Source organism: Meriones unguiculatus, chromosome 9 (assembly GCF_030254825.1).
Source record: "Meriones unguiculatus strain TT.TT164.6M chromosome 9, Bangor_MerUng_6.1, whole genome shotgun sequence".
NCBI classification, from domain to species: Eukaryota; Metazoa; Chordata; class Mammalia; order Rodentia; family Muridae; genus Meriones; species Meriones unguiculatus.
In genome coordinates this window covers 119805884-119827281 of record NC_083357.1, presented here as the reverse complement: position 1 = coordinate 119827281, position 21398 = coordinate 119805884, and the positions used below count along the sequence as shown (strand labels likewise).

Here is a 21398-nt window from a genome sequence, read left to right as displayed (position 1 = left end):
ATATATATGTGTCTCAGTGTAGGTTACAGAGAGTAGAGATAATCAAGGTACACAGGAAGATAGCTATGAATTTAGAAAGATAGAAAGATGGATAATGATGATGGAATGAGAAGAGAGCTGCCAAATGACAGTCAAAGGTTAGAAGTCAAAGGGTGGCCAAACGATATTATCACTCTTGATAATATAAAGCATTTTAAGACTGACAGAACCACATTCCCACTCCTGGATGATGCTCATCTCAGCATTACATCTCTTGGACTTTCATCTTCTCATTTTGCTTTTCAGACTACTCTTACTCTGCCTTATTCTTTGTCTTGGTAATTGATTTTCAGGGGGCTTTTAGATCCCAAGAGCAAGGCAAGAAGCTGAATTTCAATTTGGACTGTAATCTTACAGTTTTTCTCCAAAGTTTCTGGGTGACATTGCACTACTCCATCAGTGTTTCCGAGTAAAATAACAGAAATAATGAACAAATGCCCGCTTGCATGGAAAACTTTCACTTGCTACCAACTAGCAGAGAACTTAGAAATTGATTTAGATTAGACAGTCTTTTCACATTTATCCCCAAGTCAAGAATTCCTGCTTATGAAAGTGGTAATAAAGCTACATTGCTTTTTAGGCCTAATGGTGTATTTATTAACTTCGTTTGAACAGTAATTTTTATGTTATATTAATTACAGTTTATTCACTTTGTATCCTTGCTGTAGCCCCGTCCATAATTTCCTCCCAATCCCATCTTCCCTCCCTCATCTCCTCCCATGCTCCTCTTCAAGTCCACTGATAGGGGAGGACTTCCTCTCCCTTCATCTGATCTTTATTAGATCTCATCAGGACTGGCTGCACTGTCTTCCTCTGTGGCTTGGTAAGCCTGCTCCCCCATTAGGGGGAAGTGATCAAAGATATAGCCACTGAGTTCATGTCAGAGACAATCCCTGTTCTTATTACTAGGGTACCCACCTGGAGACTGAGCTGTCCTGGGCTACATCTGTGCAGGGGTTCTAGGTTATCTCTATGCATGGTCGTTGGTTGGAGTATCAGTCTCAGAAAAGACCTCTGTTATCAGTCTCAGAAAAGACCCAGATTTCTTGGTTCTGTTGCTCTCTTTGTAGAGCTCCTCTCCCCTCCAGGTATTTCTATCTTTCCTTTCTTTCATAAGATTCCCTGCACTCTGCCCAAAGTGATTTTAAAGGGATAAGCAATAAAGAAGGGCAGGCAAAACAAGCAGCACACAGATGATGTACAGCTGAGAGAACAGTTGCTACCTCCACAGACCACACCGTCCAGGTCCTCACAATGCCGGTCATCACACTCGCAGGTCTTGCCGTACACTCTGGTGTCCCCGGGAGGATAACAGGTGCATCTGCCACATTCACATTTGCCTACAAGGGATCCAGAGAGAACAGTGTGAGGAGAGTCAGCCTGAAAGAGCCTTCAGGGAGACAAGTACATTCAAAACCCAGTCTTCTACACTGTTCAGCAAATGCTTTTTTCACCTTCCCTACGAGACACTGAAGGTCAAACACAAATGTCAAGAATCCTGGGAGTGGAAAGGACAGTGGCTCTCTGAGAAGCTGGCCACATATGTTATGCCGCTTTTGTTTTGTTTTAATTAACCCTGAGGGAGAATTCCATGTTGAAACTATTTAATACCTAATTTAATCTGGGTATACCATTAAAATGACAGCATCAAAGCATCATATATGATATATATATATAATATTCATATATGATCAGTATATTTTTTCATTTAATTTAACATAATTTGGTTATTTAAAAAATTTACTTGGGAGTGGAACACCACATGAGAAAAATAATCATAAGTTTATTTCTGTTTGATAACTTAGTGATTATTATGTCCAATTCTCTAGTTCATAAAATTCATTTCAATATGGAACAAATATCAAAACCTATGACTTTCAAATTTTATTATATTTAGCTTAAAATATCACAGTACAAACATATTGAAGAATGAGTTTGATTCATGCTTAGAGACACTCCTCAGCTAGTGAGATAAAAATTGGCACCATTATTTCTTCAGTTGTACCTAGATGCCAAGCAATGATCACTTGCTTTGCCTCTGTTTTTACAGTCCCACATATTCACTGACACATTATACCCATTTGACAGGACAAGAAGTTGATATATCATTGAGGCTAAGTAGTTGTTCAAGGTGAAACAGCTAGTAAAGATTAGAATCAAAATTCAGACCCATTCTTACTGACCTTGAAGATTGTTTACCTAACTATTAAGTTATAGTGTATCTTATTTAATATAGCATCATGCGACTACACAGGAAGAAACTTCCTTTTGTCTGAGAAATTGGACTGGTTTGCCAGAAATCCATCCAGATGACAGTGCTTCAAGACATCTGTTCCTCCCAGTCATTTGCTCAGATATCATAATTACAAACCCACTGACATGATCCTATGCCGTTTTGGGGCTGACCCAGCAATGCTGTTGAAATTTGGCATTGGTGATGATGGAGGAAAAAAAAATAGTATATAGAATTATACAGTCTCAGAGCTGAAATTGCAGATGATCTAATGCAATGATTCAGTGTTCCTGGCAGGAGTGGTGGGGCCAGTGTCCACATAGAATATTGTACATGAGACACTTTCAATCATGTTTTCTTTTGGACAACTCCTCTTCCGACTAGAGGATGGATCTACCTTCAGACACAAAGAAGGGTCTCTTCCTGAATGACAGCCCTTCTTCTTGAACTCTAGTGGCCAGATGAAGAGACATTAAAGCCTCTTGCTAGGGTTCTGATTATCAAGCAAAGGTACAGGCTCCAAGATAAAACAGAGAGCTCAGGACAGCACACAGAACCAGCAGCTTGTGTCCTGGCTGTTCCTGCTACTTCAGCCTACTGCAGAGGCTGATGATCCAAGTGACTTATGACCATGAATTCTTCAGGAAACATTTTTCCACCATTAGTGAAGCATGTAGTCAATGGTGGCTGCACACTGAAGACAGACATTGCTGAAGTACTTTACTTCCTCCTACTCTGGTACTTTCAATCACCTCCTCTGCAGCATTCCGTGAATGGTGAGAAGCCAGTGGAAATATGTACTCTCCATGAAGCCATCTGCCTACTCAGGTTACACGGCAGAATCGCTCCTGTCTCTCATCTGGTGTCTTTTCACTACTAAAGCACTAACTACAACTTTGTACTCGATAATCAGGGCCTCAATCTTATCAGAACAGTGAGATTGTCCCAGTGCGATCTACCACTGCGCCTTTGCTTGCTCTGGCAGTTGGCAAACAACTCTGCCACTGAGGTAGAAAGACAGTGATGTGGAGATTTATTGTCTTAACTGAAAGAGGAGTTGGATTAATCTGTATCTTTTATTTAAGAAATGATATTGTATTACAAACTGTTTTAAAGTTCTGGCGATATGAATGTGGTTTCACAAACTACTCTAAAATTAAAATTATCATAAATAAGAACAGGAGAAGGATAGCATATATGTCTAGTACAAATGAGTGCTACTTATGATACATTGTAAACAAAAAGAATATAATCAATAATGCTAAAGTAAATGAAAACAAATTTATAAGAAAATTCAAAAAATATTAAAAAAAAAACCTGTGTGGTAAGAAATTCATTGTGTATATATACCACAATTTGTGCATCCATTCCTCCACTGAGGGGCATCTGGGTTGTTTACAGCTTCTGGCTATTACAAATAAGGCTGCTACAAATAATTGAGCAAATGTCCTTTTTGTGTACTTGAGCCTCTTTTGGATATATGCCTAGGAGCGGTATGGCTGGATCTTGAGGAAGCACTATTCCTAGTCATCTGAGAAAGCACCAGATTGCTTTCCAGAGTGGTTGTACAAGTTTACATTCCCAGCAGCAGTGGAGAAGGGTTCCCCTTTCTCCACAACCTCTCCAGCATGTGTTGTCACTTGAGTTTTTTATTTTAGCCATTCTGATGGGTGTAAGGTGAAATCTCAGGGTCGTTTTTATTTGCATTTCCCTGATGGCTAATGAGGTTGAGCATTTCTTTAAGTGTTTCTCTGCTATTCAATATTCTTCTATTGAGAATTCTGTTTAGCTCTGTTCCCCATTTTTAATTGGATTACTTGATTTTTTGTTGTTTAACTTCTTTTGTTCTTTATATATACTGGATATTAGTCCTCTGTCAGATATAGGGTTGGTGAAGATCCTATCCCAATCTATAGGCTGTTGTTTTGTTCTGAGGACAGTGTCCTTTGCTTTACAGAAGCTTTTCAGCAAGGACTATGCACGGAGATAACCTAAGACCCCTTGGCAGTTCAGTATCCAAGTGGGTTCCATTGTAATAGGAACAGGCACTGTCTCTGACATGAACTGATTGGCCTGCTCTTTAATTATCTTCCCCTGAGGGGGAAGCAGCCTTACCAGGACACAGAAGAAGACAATGCAGCCATTCCTGATGAGACCTAATTGACTAGGATCAGAAGGAAGGAAAAGAAGACCTCCCTTATCAGTGGACTTGGGAAGGGGCATGCATGCAGAGGGTGGAGGAAGGGAGGGATTGGGATGGGAGGAGGGAGGGAACCACAGGGGGGATACAAAGTTAATAAAGTGTAATTAATAAAGAATTAAAAAATATATATATAAAGAAAAATATTCATTACTTATGCATAAATATGCAAAAAAATTCATTCAGTCAATATACTCAGTACTATCCTTCCAAAACTTGCCTAAAGTGTATTCTACACTTATTTGAACTACTTACCCTAATTAAATGTAGCTAATGTAGAGTTCACACTTACAAAAAGTCAGTTCATTAATACTTTGTATAAAAGTCAGTAATGCTGACTATGCAGTTTTAATTATTAAACATTAGTAAAGAATAATAATGAAGGAAGGAAGCTATGTATATATATATGTGTTCAGATAAAAATAGATTTTATGCATTTCACATTTGATACATAAAACCCAGAAATACTCTAATTCAGCTATTGAAAAAAATGCACAGTTCATAGCCCTATGTATAGACAATAATTAACAAATTTAAAGTACATCTCATTTAAATTAAATATTAATTTTAATTTTTTGCTTTACCTAGCTCATCAAGATATAAAACATTTTCTTTCAAAGATGTCCATATGTTTTTCCAGGACCATATTTATTTTGCAAGAACTAAATACCACTTAAAGACACTGACTTATTAGTAGTCATAACACCATGACCACAAAATAAAATAAAGTCTAATGTACTCTAATATATGAATAAATATATAAATATTTATATTTTATATAAATTTATATAAAATTATATTTAAAAATATATTATATTATAAATTTATATTGTAAAATTATATTTTATATACATTGTGTTTTGTGTAAGGTTCCTGAAATGGGATTATCTTGCAAAAGAAAAGAGCCATTTCTACATTTTCTGCTTCTCTTAAGAGGTTGCCTCATTTCACTAAATATTGATTAAAAATAAGATAGTTGGAAAAGGTGCATATTACCAAATATTATAAAAATTTTTTGATTACAGTTTATTCAATTTGTAGCCCAGCTGTAGCCCCCTCCCTCGACCTCTCCTAATCTCACTTTCCTTCCCTCTTCTCTTCCCAAACCCCTCCCTCAGTCCACTGGATGCTGAGACTCATAGCCAAACTTTGGGCAGAGTGCAGGGAATCTTATGCAAAAAGGGGAAGATAGAAAGACCTGGATGGGGACAGGAGCTCCACAAGGAGAGCAACAGAACCAAAAAATATTTGGATTTTTTTTATGGCTCTAAAATGACCATTAATATGAAACCAATTTGGCTAATATTAGTATATGGAAAGCCAATTGTTTTCAATGATTCCTTTATGAAATACAGAAAGAGTTGATTTTTCCTAGGGCTTTCTTTCTCTTTAAGTTCAGCTCTGAAAGAGTTGAATTTCCCTAGGGCTTTCTTTCTCTTTAAGTTCAGCTGTATATAAAACTATTTGAAAAATCTTAAAACATCCATTGATAAAGGAAGCAGAAAATTTTACATTGTTATGAACATCTCTGATCATTTTAGATGTGACAATACATTTTATCATAAGCTTATCAAAGAATCAGCACTTGCATATTGGTTTTTACCCATTCATAGCCTTGTCTACATAAAAAATCCTCACATACTTTCCCCTAAGCAGATGCACTGCTTTTAAAATATCATGGTCTTTGAAAACATGGCATCATGCTTTTCTCTGTAAATAAGCAGTGTGTAGGAAGCACTGAATATGAATGTCAGGAAAAGATGAACAAACCTCTTTCTAGTATGAGTGTAAGCCTGGTGGTTGTGCATAGGAGCTATAACAAAACAAATGAGTGAGAGAGAGAAACTATATTAAGCTGCAAATGAGCAGCACAGCAGTGCAAGGCAGAGGAAGAAACTCAAAAGAGATAACAGTTCTTACAAATTCATTCTCATGTTGACCCAGTTCAATTCTCTTGACACAACGTTAATTAGCAATCCCTTCAGTGACTGAACTGGTCTGTTTTCTGAATCATCTTGTACTGTAGCTCAGAAGTCATGGAGAATCAGCTCTTCATTTTTTTTTTCTTTTCATATTACTACAGGCTGTTGTTGGGTATTACTGTTTTGCTCAGTATATCTTGCCAGATTTTCATCTTTATACAGATACTGAATCTTGGATTCTCTCCAAATACACTCTTGTAAACTTCTTTTTCTGTATTTTTCCAAATATCATGCTGTTTTCTATATTTTAAAACTATCTTACATGAAGAAGCTCAGATATGTCATTGAGCTAAACCCAGACCCTTTGAAGACTCTTGTGTCTTTGATAAAACAATAACCGACTTAGTTCTATAAAACGATTTATTCAAACAAAATATCCTATATCATGGTTAATAGGAGTAATCAAAATCATAGATAAGACAGAAATATGCTTGTTATAGACATTGTTCTTAAAAGTACAAAAGAACAAAACTATGATAAAATCAAACAAAAGGAGATAATATTATTATCAAATGGTATGTTTTTATACAAAAATAAAATTACACTTGCATTAAAATACTAAGACATACGGTAAAAACACATGCTGAGTAATTCTTTACATTCAAATAACAACCAAATCTAACATAAAGGAAATTGTCTTATGTACATAAATATTAGCAACACAAAATGAATGCATTTAAACTGTATTACTGTATAGAGTCATTTTGAAGGCCCTAAGAGATTTATCATTTTGTAAAGGGCATATTTTGTTACAAAATTTGAATGAAGTGTTTTTCATGAATAAGCTAAATTAATATGGTGCCAATGGAAATATGATTTGTTTGTTTAAATACAAAATTATTCTCATGTAAATATTATTCAATTTGTTTCCTGGCTGTGGCCCCCTCCCTCATCTCCTCCCAATCCCACCCTCCCTCCCTCTTCTTTCCCTATGCCCCTTCCCTAGTCCACTGATAGGGGAGGTACTCCTCCCATTCTATTTGACCCTAGCCTATCAGATTTCATCAGGACTGGTTGCATTGTCTTCCTCTGTGGCCTGGCAAGGCATATGTAAACTAAATCACAATATTATTTTTTTAATTTATTTATTATTTTTTATTTTTGTTTCTTTTTTTATTAATTACACTTTATTCACTTTGTATTCTCCCTGTAGCTCCCTCCCTTCTCCATTCCCAATCCCTCCTTCCTTTCCCCTTCTCCACACATGTCCCTCCCGAAGTCCATTGATAGGGAAGGTCTTCCTTTCCTTCCTTCTGATCTTGATCTATTAGGTCTCATCAGGAGTGGCTACATTGTCTTCCTCTGTGGCCTGGTAAGGCTGCTCCCCCCTCAGGGGGAGGTGATAAAAGAGCAGGCTAATCAGTTCATGTCAGAGACAGTCCCTGTTCCAATTACTATGGAACCCACTTGGATGCTGAACTGCCATGGGCTACATCTGTGCAGGGGTCCTAGGTTATCTCCATGCATAGTCCTTGGTTGGAGTAACAGTCTCAGAAAAGACCCCTGTGCCCAGATTTTTTTTGGTTCTGTTGCTCTTCTTGTGGAGTTCCTGTCCTCTCCAGATCTTACTATTTCCCACTTCTTTCATAAGATTCCCTGCACTCTGCCCAAAGTTTGGCTATCAGTCTCAGCATCTGCTTTGATACACTGCTGGGTAGAGTCCTTCAGAGGCCCTCTGTAGTAGGCTCCCATCCTGTTCCCTGTTTTTATTGTTTTTTCAAGATAGGGTTTCTCTGTGTAGCTGTGACTGTCTTGTACTTGCTTTGCAGACCAGGCTGTTCTCAAACTCACAGAGATCCACCTGTCTCTACCTCCCTGAGGGTTTGAATTACACACATGCACCACTGAGCACAGGTGTATTTTTTTTAAAGGATAAGTAGTCTTCTGTCAGACTAAGATGAATCATTTGAAATGATCCAATGAGGTATACTCTAAACATCCCCCTACTGTAATAAATAAACTGTTAAAGTAGAAAATTAAGACATGAAAGAGATAAAAATAAACAAAACACATTGCTTTAATGATAATAATTTCTTAATGCTATCAACAAAACTTGGAAAACTCTAAAATTGTTAAAATTATAAACATTTCCTCAGTTCTGCTAAAATTCACACAGGAAAACTTTGCCAGTGAAATACTATATGAAAGAAAAAACATAAGGAACACACACAAAAGCAAAACAAATAGTGTTGCTTCAGGAAATAGTAAAGGCAGAAATATAAATCATGCAAAACACTATTAAGAATAATTTTGAATATGAACAGAATATATCATACATATTACTATATATCAAGTATTCATAAAATGTTGCATATACTTATCAGGATTAAAAAACAAAATCCTTAAATGGAATGATAAATAAAGAAATGATTCAACCTTCAGTACTACTGACAATTTAAATTAGCCCCAGCTGACGCATTCTTGTGATTTCATCAGAAACAAAAATCTCATCAGGACTTCTATACATATTATAAGCCAATATATTTTTAGAATGATAGTAACAACAATAAAACCACTGTTGAACAGGAAAGCAGAAAAACCTTTTCTAATATGCTATGGCTTGATTATGGGCGGTTGTATTTGAAAGAAAGAAGAGACCAACAGAAGCAGCATAACGACTAGAGAAGCAGTGCTAAAACAGTGACCATTCTGTCAGGATGAGATGGCACCATGAAGCATAAAGGAAAGACAATATTTCACACACATGATGTTTAGGTAAACAGGTATAAAAGAAAATATTAACAATTTGATTAGAAGCTTTAAATTCGCTAAAATTATTGATAGTACAAAAGAGAACCACAGAATGAGAGATCAAATTAGCAAAACAAATCAGACAACTGTCTCATATCCCCTATACACAGAGACTCTAACACAATAACAAACACAGACAATCATTAAAGATGAGATGAAAGGGCACTTCTGCAGGTGGGCAGTTGACACGGGCCACGAAACATGAACAAAGCCTCCTCTTACTTAAACTAGGACTCAATGTTTTACCACAGACCTATCAGGTGAACAAGAATTTTAAAAACCACAGTAAACACAGGAGATGGCTCTGAAGCAGAAGTCTTTCACAGAGTACAAATAGGTAGAATTTTAGGATTATTTGACATTATTAAATAGTGCTGATGTGAAGATTCTAGAAACAGCAATGGTTATATTAACTTTAGTTTTAGCAACTTGAGAAAAACATACATCTTTGCACCAGGAGATATTTCATAACACTCCCAGCAACACTCTCCCCTTATAATATCAAAGGTGAAATGCCTCAAATGTTCCATAACTATAGACTGTTTACACACCTTAAATGGAACACCACAAAAAAGTTAAAATGAAACGCTGATAGATGCAATATGTGAATCTTTTAATTTTATTTGTTTCTAAATTGTGCTTGAGTGTGCATGTGTATGTCTTTGTGTGTATATGCACATGGACACACACATGAGTGCAGGTGTCCCTGAATACCAGGGGTAGCAGAAGATCCAGGGGTGGAGTTACAGATAGCTGTGGACTGCCTGATGTGAGTGCTGGGAGTAGAACTTGTGTCCTTCGAAGGTACAGTAGGTAAGCATCATAACTTCTGAGCTATGTTTCCAACATACAGTAACATAAGAATCTTCAAAGCAAGAAGCTGCTTGGAAAATATCACATTAAATTTGATGGTGTCCTTCCCCAACAGGCAAGTCTAAACACTGCAGAACTAAGAACAAAGACTTAGGAGGAAAACTTGAAGGAAATCACACATGTGATTACTGTGAGGGAAATGATATCTTCAAAGGGAGGAAGCATGCACCTTGGGAGCAGAGGGAAAGGACTCACTAGCATTAAGGCATTATTGTATTTCTAGATCTAAGTGTGTAATTATAATAATTCACAAGGTCTAAAGTAAATATATATCTTATGGGCTTAATATGTTATTTTTAAATTTAAAAAAATACAATTATTTTATGAGTATGTGTGTTTGACTGCATATATAAAACACATGGACTTGGTACTCTTAGAATCTAGAAAAGGACATCAGATTTTCTGGAACTGTATTTGGTTTTGATCTGCTATGTGGGTGCTTAGAAGCAAACCTGGATTCTCTGTAAGACAAGCCAGCACTTTTTAACCATGGACCCATCTCTCCAGCCCTTATGAGGTTATTTAAAAATAAGTTTATTATAGACCGGGTCATCTTTGAAAAAAAATATTCAGTTCCTTTATTGAACCATCTTTAACTAAGTTAATTAATCTGGTAGATTCAGCATTTATATCTAAAAGTTTGAATCACAAAATATTGAGACGAGAATAGGATAGAAGTTTCCTAACCATTAGATGGAAAAGGCTGTTCCAAACATGACATGTTTAGCTCTGTTCCCCATTTTTTAAGTGGATTACTTGGTTTGCTGCTTTTCAGCTTCTTTAGTTCTTTATATATACTGGATATGAGTCCTCTGTCAGATAAAGGGTTGGTGAAGATTCTTTCCCAATCTGTAGGTGGTCGCTTTGTTTTGATGACAGTGTCCTTTGCTTTACAGAAGCTTTTCAGTTTCTAGAGGAATACCGAATGGCAGAGAAGCACTTAAAGAAATGCTCAACCTCACTAGCCATTAGGGAAATGCAAATCAAAACAACCCTGAGATTTCACCTTACACCCATGAGAATGGCCAAGATCAAACACTCAAGTGACAACACATGCTGGAGAGGGTGTGGAGAAAGGGGAACCCTTCTCCACTGCTGGTGGGAATGTAAACTTGTACAACCACTCTGGAAATCAATCTGGCGCTTTCTCAGACAACTAGGAATAGCGCTTCCTCAAGATCCAGCCATACCACTACTGGGCATATATCCAAAAGAGGCTCAAGTACACAAAAAGGACATTTGCTCAACCATGTTTGTAGCAGCTTTATTTGTAATATCCAGAAGCTGGAAACAACCCAGATGCCCCTCAACTGAAGAATGGATGCAGAAATTGTGGTACATCTACACAATGGAATATTACTCAGCAATGAAAAATAAGGAAATCATGAAATTTGCAGGTAAATGGTGGGATCTGGAAAGGATCATCCTGAGTGAGTTGTCCCAGAAGCAAAAAGACACACATGGTATATACTCACTCATATAGACATACAATATAGGACAAACCCACTAAAACCTGTGCATCTAAAGAAACTAAGCAAGAGAGAGGACCCTAACAAAAATGTCCAATCCCTATCCGGAAAGGCAAAGAGGATGGACATCAGAAGAAGAAGAAAACAGGAAACAACCTAGGAACCTACCACAGAGGACCTCTGAAAGCCTCTGCCCTTCAGACTATCAAAGCAGATGCTGAGCCTGATGGGCAACTGTTGGGCAGAGTGAATGGAATTTTAGGTAAGAAGTGGGAAATAGTAAGAGCTGGAGAGGACAGGGTCTCCACAAGGAGAGCAACAGAACAAGAAAATTTGAACATAGGGAACTTCCCAGAGACTCATACTCCAACCAAGGACTATTCATGGAGATAACCTAGAACCCCTGCACAGATGTAGCCCAGGGCAGTTCAGAGTCCAATTGGGTTACATAGTAATGTGAAGAGGGACTGCCTCTGACATAATCTGATTGGCCTGCTCTTTGATCACCTCCCTCTGGGGGGGAGCAGCCTTACCAGGCCATAGTAGAGGACAATGCAGCCACTTTTGATGTGAACTGACAGACTAAGATCAGAAAGGAGAGGAGAACCTCCCCTATTAGTGGACTTGGGGAGTGGCATGCAAGCAGAGGGAGGAGGGAGGGTGGGATTGGGAGGGGAGGAGGGAGGGGCTTATGGGGGGATGCAGAATGAATAAAGTGTAATTGATGAAAAATTTAAAAAAAAAATCTAAGCAGTACAATTCTTGTAGGAAGAATTCTGACTCTTTATTAAGCGAAATAAAAAATAACCATAATAAAAAAACATGACATGTAAAGATTTCCAAGCCAGAAATGTAAAGGAAAGTATTGATAAATCTGATTTTTGAAAATTACTACTTAATTCATTTAAATCAAACCATAGCAAGGCAAGAAAGTTGCGTAAATAAAGCTCATTTTAAACAGTCATCCTGGTAGGTAAGCATTAGCGATATTGTATATGTACATGTATATCCATTCATATGTATAATTTCATGAACAGTCATATAAGAGTAAATGTAAATGAAGACTAGTGAACAAAAAGAGGGCATTCACAGGGGAAATAGTTTATGCTGGTGAAATGGAGAACTGTTTGGAAGTGCTCTAGAAAAGTTCATTTCTGATAGAAGTTAATAGTGTAAACTTTCTGCCCAGTATGACTCATGGCTAATGCCCTGGTGGTAGCTCCAACAGCCGTCAATGAGATGGTAGTAACAATGGTGGCTGTAGTTCCAAGCTCCCTTTTCTGTCTGAAGAGAGTCATAGCGTGAGGGGCATCAATGGGCACAGGCACCCAGTGAGGCATGCGAGTAACCAGGGCATACCTAAATTTCCTAGCATTCCAGCATTGGGCAAAAAAGCAAGTATCATTACCACAATTACTTGGCTCTATCTGGCTAATAATGAATAAAAATGGGGGATATAGACAAACAGGTGTGGGCTTATAGGAAATATTATGAGAAGCCTTAACCCCTCGTTGGAACATCCTGCGTCAGTTCTAGAACTAGCAGTGGTGGTGTCCGAGGTCTGAGTAGGTTCAGGAGACCATAGCTCATGCCTTCGTTGTACATAAAGGAATTAATGCTCAACTAAAAGGAAGCTTGATGGTGTTCAATCAGAGGACTGACCTCTTGCAGGAGCAAATTGATATCCTATGGCAAATCGCTCAACCTGGCTGTCAATAAAAGTATGCTGGACTTTGTGTCACTAGCATACAACATGAGAATTTTTCCTGTGCTGCAAATCTGTCTAAACAATTGTCGAGCTATATTTTAGGTAATTGGACTGGAGAATTCGATACTACGATGGAGCAGCTGAGAGTGGCCATTGTCACAGTAAATTCTACCGGAGTGGACGCAGGACTAGCCACAGGATTATCAACATGGATTGCTGCAGCCATGAATCATCTGAAGGAATGGGCGGGCATGGGAGTGTTAGCAGGCCTTCTGGTGTTGGTCTCCTTGGTTTGCCTGTGGTATATATGCAAGATTAGAGTCTCACAACAGTGTGATGCAGCCATGATCATTCAGGCCTTTACAGCCATTGAAGCAGGACATTCTCCCCAAGCATGGTTGGATACCATAAAAAGCTAAAATGATACGCTCAGGATGCGAAGCTAAGCACTGCACTCAGGGTCAGCCGCTTTGGACCCAGAGAAGAGCATGTCTGATTGCATGCGGGTTGATGCCCCAGGTCCCGCCTCTGAGAAAAAGGTATCGGACGGGTCTGATGCTCTTTGGGTGGATGACACCTAAATGAACATCTGTACAAAGTCCCAATTTATTTCTAATATCAGAGATCAGACCTCTACTCTTGCCTGATGCGTCTAAAACAAAAAGGGGGAACTGTAGAGAGCTGCGGAATGCTATGCCTTAAAGATGGAGCTGGTTTCCGCCTTCCACCTTCCCGATGGTGAGGGCTCTCTGTCACGAACAACTCCACATTTGGCTAAGGCCGAGGATTTGGCTTGCTTCCATGTATGTGGACCTATCTGCATTGCCCCCGTGGCACGCCTGGGTTGGCTACCCAGAGGCTATTTAAGCTGTGGGCTGGCTTTCCCCGGGGTCCGAGGATTGTTCAATGTTCCTGAATAAACTGCATTGAAAAAAAAATAGTGTAAACTTTCAAAAGACTATATGAAATTAATGAAGGCAAATTTTGTTTCTCAGGCTATATGTCTCTCATCCTTCTTCTTTCCCTTCTTCCTTCTCTGTGATTCCTTTTGATTTTCTGTTTCTTTCCTGGCTCTTGTAGTTCTCCCCAACATCCACACACTTGTACATATGAATCCACACACAACTTCTCATTTCATATGAAGGTGTTTCTGTGATGAACATAGCTTCCTTCAAAGAGTATGACATAGAGAACGTACATGTTCTTATTCAAAGACTCACAACCTTTGATTATTAGTATTCATGTGATCACAGCTTTGTTGTTCAGTCAACACAAAATATGAATATCAACTATCATGACAGCTACTGAAGACACAGTATTTTAGAAGATATTTAAGTACCATCAATAATCAGTGAATAGAAGTAAAAATGTATGAGTAGGCACTACAGGGCTAGCAAAGCTTTCTAGTAATGCAGGGTTAAGCTTTACAGTCAAGTGTTAGGAAGGGATATAATTAAAGATGTTAGATAGATAGATAGATAGATAGATAGATAGATAGATAGATAGATAGATAGATAGATAGACAGAGAGGTAGATATGCGTCTCTCCATGTTTGTATATAGGTAGGTGTGCGTATGTGATTGCAGATGACTATAGAGATCATAAAAGGCCATGCATCACCTGCAGCTAGAGTTTAGAGGCACTTGTAGGTCCACCCACATGGGCACTATAACTTGGGTCCTCTGAAAGAAGAGGAATAGTCTTAACTTTAAATAGGGCTGGATTTTGATCTTGGCAGATCTTCCAGTAAACATGATTATTTAGAAGAATAAGTTAGACTTAATTAATCATCATTTCTATAACGAGAACAGTAATAATGCACATTATCAAAGATTATTATAAAAGCTAAAATGTATAATGGACAGAAAGGTCATTTTCAAGGATCTGTGTCCAATAGATGTTCCAAAAGCATTACACATTATCATTATATTACAGTATTGTCATTACGGAAACCTAATAAAACATGTTAGTGTATATGTTTCAATTACTTAGATAAAATTTGTTTACTTCTTTTCTCACTTCACTTTTCAATTAAACCAAAATTTGGACTTTCCACTCTGAGATTATTTAAGAAGATCCCCCTTTTTGGCTCTGTTGGTCTCCTTTTAGAGCTCCTGTCCCCTCCAGGTCTTTCTATCTCTCCCTTCTTTCATAAAATTTCATGCACTTTGCCCAAATTTTGGCTATGAGACTCAGCCTCTGCTACAATCTGTAGAGTCTTTCAGAGGCTATCTGTGGTAGGCTCCTGTCCTGTTCCCTGTCTTCTGCTTCTAATGTCTATCACATTTGCCCTTCTGAATGAGGATTGAGCATCTTCCCTAGGGTCTTCCTTGTTGTTTAGCTTCTTTATGACTGTAGATTTTAGTACATTTATCTTATATGTCTAATAACCACTTATGAGTGAGTATATACAATGTGTGTCTTTCTGTTTCTGGGTTACCTCACTGGCCCTGCAGAGATACCCCAAACAAGGACCATGCATGGAGAGGACCTATAAAACCCCTGCTCAGATGTAGCCCATAGACTCAGTCTCCATTGGTTCCCTAGAATGGGGAGCACGGAATGTCTCTGGAATGAACTCAGCAGCAGGTTCTCTGATTACCTCCCTTTGAGGGTGCAGCCTTGCCAGGCCACAGAGGAAGACAATGCAGCCAGTCCTGATGAGACCTGATAGGCTACAGTCAAATAGGAGGGGATCTCTCCTATCAGTGGACTAGGGAAAGGGCATGGGAGGAAAAGAGGGGGGAGAGATTGTGAAGAGATGAGGGAGGGAACCACAGTCAGAATACAAAGTGAATTAATTGTAATAAATAATTAATAAAAAGAGCCTGTTTTCACTGACTGTGCCTGCCGCGATGGTAACAAAATGCTCACTGTCTACGATCTTATTTTTCTCTTTTTATAAAATTGTGTAAACCATGCTTGAAGCACATGCTCAATAGTCGGAGAGTAATTAGAGGCTCACATAAAACAGAAAAGAGATTAGCACTTTACTAACATAGTCTTGCTTTGCTATTTTTTCTAAAATAATAGGTTTACCATAGCAACCTGATTGCAGTAGAAAAAAAGTGCCTGCCAAACACATCCTAAGTTCCCTTGAAATTTCTGTGAGAAGAAATTAAGCATTTGAGAACTATAATATTCTGTACCATTTCATCTAAGTACAAATATTTTTTTCTGGGGGAATGAAGTAGCCTTGTCTCAGAGATTTGAAGGTGAAATAGTACATTTGCCTTCCGGTTCAAAACAAGCAGATAAACAAAAACAGCCTTTGAATTCCACCCACATTGACATCACACATCACTCATCAGTTTTTATAAAGGAAAGCTTGTTCCTGATTTTAAAGTACAAATAATGCCCATCCTTCTATTTGGACATTCATTCTTAGAACAACATAATAAAGTTGCCATGGAGTGCTGTGAAAAAATTAGAATAAATGCTGCACTAATAGAATATTCTGTGTCTTCCATAAAGTCTCCAAAAATTGAAAACTGGAAAAGGAATAACAAGCCTTTTTCATTTCTAATGGTTTGCCAAGGTAATCATCTAGCCTTGCAAAGGGTGTTATCTCATTATTTCAACCTTATGTGGTTTCTAAAAATAACATAAACTATGATTCAAACCTCATTTTCTTTCTACCACAGAGGCGAGACTGGAGTTTCAGATGGTTGTTGGCTAGGACATAGTGCAGGGAACTGCACTTGGGTCCTGGGAGAGCAGGGGCTCGTAACTGCTGAACCATTACTTCAGCTCCTATATTAAGATAAAAAATCACAGTTTAAAAATTCAAAAGGAAAGCCTTGTACACAATTTTTCTAGTATCTAAACTGTGATATTTTCAATAATATGTTTATAAAATGCTTATCTACGTAAGTCCAATTTTGTAAAATTTATGTCCAATTTTGAGAAATTACCCTTTGCACAACATACAAGATGAAAACTAATTTTTGTTTTTATTCTTGTTATTTTAAGAATGCCATCAATCATACCTCAAACTCAGAAATTTTAATCTTGGAAATGTCAAAAACCTGATAATCTTAATTTTAAGGACATGGTCAGCTTACTTTCCAGCCTTCAGATGGGAAACAAAGTTGGTAGGCTGACTAAGAAGGACCATGTACTATTTTAGGTAAGTTCTTACATCTTCCTCTCCATAGAAAGATTATGGCCATTTTCTTGAAATAAAACGTGGACTTAGTTAGGGTCCTATTAGATTATGAGAATAACCATGCTATGAGCCTCATTCATATCTTCTAAAAAAATCACAGAACTTCATATCAGAAAATAAAAACAAAGAAAACAGAGCAAATCACATGAAAACACAGTTCTCTCAAGTTTCTATGTCATTGTTTGAAGTGTAATGTATTCTTTGAAGTGACAAGAAGTCAGAAGAAAAGAATGACACTGGTCCTGTGTGGAAAGAGTTGTTTTCACTGATGTTTATCAAAACAAATAGACCATTCACTCTAAACAATGACACTAATACTATCCTGTAAAAGAATTCAGAAAAAGAAGTGAATGCATTAAAGGAGAACAAACACAGGCTAAATTCTCATGTGCTTTACACAATGATAACTCTCTATCACACAAGGCACAAAGTGTTGGATGAAGCCTGATTACTTATGTCTTGAATCGTCTTCCGTTTCAACACGTCTGAGTGCCTGACATTTGCAGAATGTACTGCCTACCCACAACATGCTCGTAATGAGTCACTGCAGTAATGCCAGTGGGAATTTAATTCTTAGAATCATGTTTTAAATAAAATTGTAGCTGCTTTGTGGGAAGAATAATTAATAAACATTCTAAACATAATCCCTTCTAAGTTTCTTATTTATCTTCCACTTCAGTTTATTATTTTTTTCTTCAAGAATGTGACTTTTTGTTGTTTTTATTGTTGTTGATTAGATAGGATGACTTTGAACTAACAACCCTCCTGATTCAACTGCCCAGTCCTTGGCCGCAATACCCAGTAGAAATGTGATAATTATATGTGAGGTTTTTAATAATTGTGATTTTTAAAAATATTATATCAATAAAGATGAAGTGTACAATATTTACATTTTAGCTTCTAACAACACAAAATTCAAATAACATGACATATCTAAAATGCTTTCATTACTGTTTTCAGGGGAATTAATGCAATTCTTCTGAATGACCAGATGCAAAAGCTGAGCTGAAACAAGAGCAAGAAACTACAAACTTTTAAAAACAATTGTCCTGAAGAAAAAAAGCCTGCACAGGCACTTCAAGCATTGAAAGTGGAAAAGATAAAGCTGTGACTATTTGGGTAACCTTGAACACAGGAGAAAGAAGCCTAATACCAGTATTTTTACTCTCAAAGTTTATGTGTCATCATTGTAGAAAAGAGACTGATTATGTGTCTCACTAATATTTAGCATTTAGTAGACATCACATATAGGCTTCAAGTAAAAGATTAACAGATACATACAAGGAAACAAATCACCAAGAAGAAAAATCAGCAGAAACAGCATTCTTTAAACTCTCCATTTTTACATGGGTATTGCCTAATAGTCTATCTTGTCAATTTTCTCTTGATAATGTTTGTTATAGTTATTTATGCATTAGTTATAAACAAATATGTTGGTTGGTCATTTATAACCAGTAGGAATTTGTCTATTGTACAATAAAATAGGACAGTTCTTTCAGAAGTAACTATCAATACTTTGTTTACATATTTTTCAAGAGCCACCTTGAAATTATACAACACCTTGAAAGAGTCAGTAACAGAGATGGCAATTCTTTTTTTTATTTTTAATTTTTTTCTTATTAGTTACATTTTATTAACTTTGTATCCCAGCTGTTTCCTGCTCCCTCATTCCCTCCCAATCCCACTCTCCCTCCCTCATCTTCACCCTGCCCCTTTCCAAGTCCACTGATGGGGGGGACCTCCTCCCCTTTCATCAGACCCTGTTTTATCAGCTATCTTCAGGACTGGTTGTAAAGTCCTCCTCTGTGGCCTAACAGTACTGCTCCTTCCTTGGGGGGTGGGGAGGTCAAAGAGCCTGCCATTGAGTTCTTAAAAGAAGCAAGTAATTCTAGTGTCAGCCCCAATTCTGCTGTATACATCTGAATCCTGCCTGTTGACAGAATTTTAAGTACACATTAATCTACTTAAAGCTTGACTAATTGGCCATTCTTACCCAGTGAAGGAAGAATGTTGGCTTATTCACTTTTATCAGCAAGTATATCATCTCTAGGAGTAAAAACTAAGCCATTCTACGGTAGTATATCCACACATCTGTAGACTCTTTCAATAGACATCAGTGTTTTTGTAACACACAAAGACTGAAACATGCATTGTCAAGCTCTGCTGGCTTGACCCTTCACTCAGGACTGTGTAGAGAGTAATATAAAAGTAAAACACTGTTTTTGTTTTGTTATTTGTAGATGATCAATAGCCACCAATCAACTCTAGTTATTTCAATATACAAAAAGGTGCATATCTAAAATTTAAACCCAGAAAAATAGAGAATTCCACTAGGTGATGATTGTTCGTTCTAAGATCATTTTTTAAATTATAACTTTTGTTCAGTCGATAATGTCTTACAGGAAACATAATTATATTCACACTTATTTCACTGGCCAACACCTTGGTGACTCCATTTCATGGTTTGAAAGAGAAAGGTCTACAATAGGTTCAGATATATGATCCCCTACTCTATAGGTGATGGTTTGGGGAAGTTACAGAACCTTTAAGGGGAAAAGCCTTGTTGGGGGAAGTAGGTTAGCAGTGTTTATAGTCTTGCTCAACTTTCTGTTCACTCTCTCTGTTTCCTGCATATGGAAAAAAAAATGACTTTCCAGCTTCCTGCTGCCATGCCTCACCTGTCATTATGGAGCCTCAAATCAAAATAAACTCTTTCTTCCATGTGTCACATTATTACAATAACAAAAATATTAACTAATATACATGGGGATTTTAATGACATGTTGTTTGTTTGGTTGTTTATCTTTGATAATATACTTTTGTTTTCAGTGTTGTTAAAGAGGTGAAAAGCTAATATGAACTTCATAGTAAGGGAAATGAGGTTGATTTACAGACATAGAAATATTAATAACCAGAGGAATGATGATGGTAAAGTAATCAGTGCATCTTCCTGCATATGCCAAGTGGCTCTCAGTTTCAGTCTTGTTATTTTGCTGTATTATCAATATGCTTACATATGTGAGAAAGAATTAGAACAGAAATTTGCATCTCCTGAGGACAAATTATTAGTGCATTAATTTGACTAAATTTATCTTGTCTACCACTTAGATTCTTTCTGCATTTACATAGGCATGTCTAGCAACTTCTTTTTGCAATATGTCCATTCCTCCCACACAGATAAGAGAGAGAGAAAAAAACCCAGCTGTTTTATGTCATCAGTACAGCTGGGATACAGCAGTGTGCTGGTATATCACGGGCAGGAGGGTTTTGGCGAATGTTCTCCTCTTTGCCAAGAACCATGGCTTCTTTGCTTTTGAACTAGCCCACCATTTTTTGCATCACTTTCACCAAAATCATTTGCAAAAAAACAAAGTTCAAAGATTATATGACATGAAGGAAAATCCACATGTGTTCTACTCCATGCATCATGCTTTCATTTTCCCTGGAGCACTATAGGACATTTCTGGAATGAAATTTTTGTTTGAGAGTTCACAGCTAGCCGTATGTTCTTCTCTGAGCCTTGCTTTCTTTTTGCTCTAAGTGCAATCTAGTTTCCCTGCAAAACTCTCCCAATCATCTCCAGGTTTCCTTGATCCTCAGAATCATTGTCTTTTACCTACTTTATACAGTCTTTGGTCTCATCCAATCGCAAGGCTTCCTATCTGTCTGCAACAGCTGCATGAACTCAAAACTCTTCTCTTCCAGGCTTGTGCATGAGTTGTCTTATCAGTATGTATCACAAGGAACTAAACCATATACCACATGCTCACTCACTCTACTATTTAAACTGGCCTTCAAAGTCTTCCTTTCATATAATTATACAAATGCAAACTTAATAACTCGTGACAAATGACCTCTATTCTTATTTTTTTAATCAGATGGCCAAATCAAACTTTTAGTAAAATAGGTCCCAGGAAAAAAGAATTATACCATTTGTACAACTCCACATCTATGGAACCATATTCTTCCTGCACC

General features: G+C 37.4%; 1 protein-coding gene across 2 annotated transcripts in view; it reads right to left on the bottom strand.

Moving 5' to 3' along the window:
• Positions 1–21398, bottom strand: part of Itgbl1 (integrin subunit beta like 1) — a 279024-nt gene that overhangs the window by 18446 nt on the left and 239180 nt on the right. For both annotated transcript variants that reach the window (XM_060391671.1, XM_021648794.2), the window contains exon 8: positions 1263–1379. In XM_060391671.1, the coding sequence (XP_060247654.1) occupies positions 1263–1379 (117 nt within the window). The remainder of the gene's footprint in view (positions 1–1262; positions 1380–21398) is intronic.